Below are 5,591 nucleotides of genomic sequence, written 5' to 3' on the forward strand. Positions count from 1 at the left end.
ATCCAGGTTCGCCGGGCGTTCGATGGGTGCGGAGAGCGGAGAGCGGAGAGATTTAGGGCAAGGAGGTAGAGAGAAAGGAAGAATCCAGGTTCGCCGAGCGTCCGATGGGAGCGGAGAACAGAGAGCGGAGAGATTTAGGGCAAGGAGGCGGAGAGAAAGGAAGAATCCAGATTCGTCGAGCGTTCGATGGGCATCGAGAGCTCAATGGGCCGGAGAGCAGGAGCAGAGAGATTTAGGGCAGGGAGGCAGAGAGAAATGAGCGCGGAGAGATGGGCGCAGAGAGAAAAAAATCAATTTTTTGGTGCTGACGTGGAAATGTCCATGCGGAAATCCACGTTGGTCGAGATGGGAATCCACATTAGTTTATCATCATACCAAACCTAAGGAGAAAAAAAGGGCATATAAAATTGTATTAAAGAATGACTATGCTCATCTCAGACGTCTCTTCCTAGATTACGTGGAGGGAGATAAATCACAGATCAACTTATGATATATCATCAATTGATAGGGGGGTGAGAGAAGTTTTTTTCTAAAGATATAAGCCCATCAAAATTTTATCTCTACTCTATTATAACAAATCTATCATTTTTTGATTAATTGGATATAAAAAAAAATGACATATAAGAATGAAAAATGAAAATAATTAATCAAGTTGGGTAACGTCGAGTATGAGGTTACCGACTCAGCCTCACAGGAATTTTTCACCTGCCACCAGGATAAATCATGAAGCACTTGTGGTGGATGGTCCAAAACCGAACATCCCTTAGTTATAAGTCTCATTTGAAAAAAAAGTCCTTGTAAGAAGACAACTGAACGTCCTTACCATTGTATCATAACCCCGGAGATAAAAAAAAGGAAAGATTATATCGGAGAGGGATAAACGGATCTTGAATTGTAATAACAAATAGTAAAAGAATTACGAATACGAATAATATTAACTAGACTGAAGAAAAATTATAAGAATTTATATTTTTTATATCATATATCTAATTTATCCTGATTAATTTTAAGAATCATCAATTCGATTCCATAAATTTTCTTAATAATCATTAATAATCTATCAGCCCAGTATATTTATTTATTAAAATAATTATTCGTTAATTCATATGAGATTCAATTTTTTAGATGTCTAAAAATTTAAGAAAATATCTGATTGTACCAATACCCAGCGACTTAATTGGATATTTGACAGATATTTTTACCAATTCACTAGTGATTTACTTATTTTTTAGTACATTAATGTTGCTTGTGATTTCAAAATTTGATTTTTTTTAGGCTATATTTCTGGGAACTCTCAACTCAATGAGTGTTTTCTAATCACTCTAGCTTCTAATTCTATAATCAAAGGGTTAAACAAATCAATGCACAATTTAGTTTTCTGAAAATCCAATGCAGGAATTCATTCGAGACATTCCCCAAACAAGAAGAGCATGGCAACCTGAAGAGATTTTTTTGCCCTTCTTGTATTTAAATTTACAAGGAACAGTTGGTTTTTTAAAGATATGATCGCATGTTCTTGACAACTGTTTCCTTCCCTCAAATCTTTCCTTTCTCTCTGCTATGAAACAGAGAAAGTCTCACCGGCAGTAGTAATTGGGTTGTTGGACCCTTCGATGACTGCAAAATGGTAGAGGAAATAGGGGATCGCCAACGCCACCGTCGCCGTCCAATAACGCTGCCATATCCGCCGTCGGAGACCAATCGGCACCCTCCACCGAGCTCATAAGCAGCAAGTCGTCCTCGCCCATCATCTCCATGTCCTCAACCAGTAGCTCTCCCTCCTCCTCCTCCATCTCTATCTCCTCCTCCTCCTCCACGCATTCATCGCTGCATTTATTTTGCCGTAGGAGGGTGGAGTCGGAGAGAGGCGTGGTGGGTAAGAGCTCAAGCGCGGTGGTCGTGGACAGAGGACTTGCTTCATGGTTGGCTGCAGGGGTTGTGGGAAGCTTAGGGCGGGTGCTTCCGGCCAGGGAATTTCTGTGGGTGGGCTTGGGGTGTTTGTGCTCGCCGGTGTAGGTGACTATGAACGCCTCCTGGTCCGTCCGGCTCCGTTCCACCTGCTTCCGGGCGGCACAGTCTTTGGAGCTGCTGCACCTGTAGTATCCTCTGTTTCCGACGTCAAAGTTAACCCCTTTTTGTTGAGCAAGACGAGAACAGGGGAAGTCAGAGGAGCTGCTTAGTTACCGGGGAAAAGGCGAGCCTTTGATGGGCTTCTGCCCGTACTTCCGCCATGCCCACATGTCGGAGGAGAGCCCGGCGGCGGCGACGTGGCGCACCACCTTCTTCTGTCGGTTTTTCCTGAAATATTATTAAAGATCCAACTTTTATTATGCTAAAAAGTCTCCTTTTTGAAGGCAATCGGAGAAGAAATCAGCAAAATTTGGGGACGCCTTTACCTTCGCCTGGAGCGGGAAATTTGGGAAGCTGGCCGGTCCACTTTTCTGTGGAGTGGTGCTTGGTTTGACTTTGGCTCCACCATGGCGGCAGAGCTCAGAACAGCGGCGGAGAGAGGCGACAAAGAGCCACCTTCTTTCGCCAAGACGCCACTCCGGCTCTCGAATGCTTCCGATATCCTTATACAAGCACCTATTTTCTCGTCCGCCATCACCCAGAGATGCTCTAAGGGTTGTGGAAACTCCCACAGGCTGTTCCTCGTCGCCGGCGACTCCCCGGACGGCCGGCAGCTCCGCACCACTGCGCTCAGGTCCCAGTCGTCGTCTTCCATCTCCGCCATCAGGAACATCCACCGCGCTCCGACCACAGCAATATATATATATATATAGCAACACCGACGCGTGCAGTCTGACGGTGTAGACAAAGGAAGCTAAGCAAGGTCGGAGGAGGAAGCGTTGAGCAGGTCTGGAAAGGAAGGAAGAGGGGAAGAGAGGGTCTGACTTTTTTTCAGTGGAGTTGACATTTATACAAAGCAAGTGGCACTATGGTAGTAAGAGCGAAGATTTTGATAGCATTGGATCCTCCCAATTAGTCAAGGATCAGAAAACACGAAGCTCGTTCGCTTATTCGTTGAATTTCCCCAGCTTTGACTTTGAAAGTATGTCAAAGAGGCGAGAAAGAGAGATTCTCGGACAAATAACATGGTGAACTGAAAACACTGAAGAATCACATTGCCGAAGATTTTTTAATTAGAATTTAAACGGTGTAAGGACATGCGCTGTGATTTTAACTACGATTGCACGATCAAATTCATAGCGTGGGGCAGTTGAGGCCAAGCTGTACCAATTGTTCTCTCTTGACCACACTCATGGGTAGACAACACTGCACAAGGTTGACTGAGTCAGAAGAAGCAGCATCTTTCACTGATACAGCTGGAGATGCGGGAATAAGTCAGAACTCTGAATTATGGGTGCTTTATTACTTTGGAAGATTGTATTCCATTTCCAGGAATGGAAGAGGAAGAAGAGTAGAGCAGGGTTCGAAAGAGAGAAGACAAGGGCGGCTGCTCTCTCGTCTCGCTGCTGAGCAGACCTTCTCTGCTTCTTGGTTTTGATGGAATGGAGATGCGAGTCGGGGAAGGAGGTGTCATCCGTCAGCTTCTTTTCTGGGTAGTCCCTGGGGATGGAGCAGGAGGAGGAGCAGCAGCAGTACGTACGACACGGCGCCTTGGCGGGCGTACAAAGTCAAGTCAATTGCCGGACGTCGTTGAGTTCCATAAAGTCATAAACAAAGACACAACAGAGTGTTTTTTTTAATATATCGTTAATTTTTAGATGATTAATAAATGGTGAAAACGTTCGAGTGTTTGTTCATTTAATAAAGTCGAGTTTCATGCATGATGTGGATAGACACCTCCGCCTCGCATCCTCACCGCTTCTTTCGAATCTGAATTTGATAGAACTTGATCCTACTTGCACGTTAACACTAATCAACGAGGGCTCTGTCTGACATGATCCTTTAAAGCTCTGTTTGTACATGATAGCATACAATTAGATTGATTATGATAGAATTAACTGTAGGATAAATAAATTTTTTAAGTCAAGGTATTATGAATATAACTTTTAATCATCCATAATCCTATCTTTAATTAACTCTATCAAATGTTTGATTAAATTTTTTTTGCAAATATAATCCTATTCTATCATGCATACTGAACGGAGCGTAAAAATCAAGTAAAGACGGAGTTGGAAAAAGAAAATATTATTTCATCGGCTTGAGAAAAGAGAAATTTAACACATCAACTTCATGAAAAATAAGAAGCACTTAAGTAACTTAAATGACTTTCTCTGCACACTCCTCCCTTTATATACTAGTGAAATAATAGGGACGGTCATGAATAAGGGTGTAAATGAATCAAGCAGCTCATTAGCTATTCGAAACTCGATTCGATAAAAGCTCGTTTGAGATCGTTTAATGAGACTCGTTAAGATAAACAAACCAAGCTAAACTTTTACAATACTCGGTTCGTTAGCTCGTGAATACGTTCGTTAAGTTAATGAATCAACTTCTAAATAAAAAAAATAGTTTTAATATTAAATTTATAAAATTTTACATTTTACTTATGAAAAATAAAGATAAATATATTAAATTTATTTATTAGAATAAAATTATAAATTTTAATAAAAATATTATAATTTTCTCTAAATATATAATTTAATTTTAATAGATATTTAAATTTATAATTTATATTTATTAAACTTATTTAAGTTTGATAAAAGCTCGAATAAGTTCATGAGCCATGAATATATTTGTTAAATAAAATTCGAGCTCGATTCAATTATAAACAAAGTAATCTTAAATATTTAAGAGTTCCACTCAACTTGATTCAATTACACCCTTAGTCATGAGTATAAACAAGTGGTCAAAGACTTGATGGTGTAAGACTGCCGCTACCTTATGTAGGGGCATGATTTGCACACAGGACGACCCCACGGGTCATCCGAGATGGTAAGTGGTGGTATGCTTGCCACATGAGATCACGAGGTTGAATCGCAGGATTGTCGGGGCATAAATCCCTGGACCCTATGCAACTCAGCCCACCAACACTTGTTCTCTCGGCTATCATGATTTATCTTCTTCGTGATGGCCTGAGATCAGATGCAATGGAAGCACTAGGAGTGAATGATTTCGTCTTTTGCCACATAATATGATATGTACACAGGACGTGCTCAAGTATGAGTCTAAGGTTGACTTCCTCTCACAACGTAGGAAGCTCTGCATGTCCTAACATCAACCTTCTCTGTGACCGATCCCATCAAATTCATGCTTTAGGAATTACTGCTCTTGTCAAACACATCCTTAAAATATCATCAAGAATGATTAGATTTAATATACGAAGGGGTTGGGTCCGGGAGATACATCCCCGAGTGAGTATATTTTCATAGCTTGGACCAGCATGCCGAAAAGTGAAAACGTTCTCAGAAGACAATACTTTTGTATGATTAGCTAATAATGCAATAGTAGAGTAATTTCAATCAATCTCTATTGTAAGTATATGAGCCGTTAAGTAAGTATAATTTCAATCAATCTTGTGTAAAAATTGTAAGTATATGAGCGTCGTCAAGTAATAAAAAATATCGATCCCATAAGGATGGTAGATTAAATATTGATTGAATTCGTGAAACAAATTATCTAGA

The 5,591-nt window shown here is 40.7% G+C and overlaps 1 protein-coding gene across 1 annotated transcript; it reads right to left on the reverse strand.

The window, feature by feature from the left end:
• Positions 1 to 1,328: 1,328 nt before the first annotated feature.
• On the reverse strand, positions 1,329 to 2,903 carry LOC121987302 (probable WRKY transcription factor 27). The gene is made up of 3 exons (XM_042541165.1): positions 2,397 to 2,903; positions 2,185 to 2,298; positions 1,329 to 2,106 (listed from the first exon to the last, which is right to left on the reverse strand). The coding sequence occupies exons 1-3, from the start codon at positions 2,741 to 2,743 to the stop codon at positions 1,578 to 1,580; spliced, it is 990 nt and encodes a 329-aa protein (XP_042397099.1). The 5' UTR covers positions 2,744 to 2,903; the 3' UTR covers positions 1,329 to 1,577.
• Between the last annotated feature and the right edge of the window lie 2,688 nt (positions 2,904 to 5,591).

The sequence above is a fragment of the Zingiber officinale genome, chromosome 5B, assembly GCF_018446385.1.
Source record: "Zingiber officinale cultivar Zhangliang chromosome 5B, Zo_v1.1, whole genome shotgun sequence".
NCBI lineage: Eukaryota > Viridiplantae > Streptophyta > Magnoliopsida > Zingiberales > Zingiberaceae > Zingiber > Zingiber officinale.

Coding starts and splice junctions, on each gene's coding strand:
- LOC121987302 (XM_042541165.1), bottom strand. CDS start 2,743: ATGTTCCTGATGGCGGAGATGGAAGACGACGACTGGGACCTGAGCGCA. Junction 2,299..2,396: donor ATTTCCCGCTCCAGGCGAAG/GTAAAGGCGTCC, acceptor ATAATATTTCAG/GAAAAACCGACAGAAGAAGG. Junction 2,107..2,184: donor AAAGGCTCGCCTTTTCCCCG/GTAACTAAGCAG, acceptor CGTCGGAAACAG/AGGATACTACAGGTGCAGCA.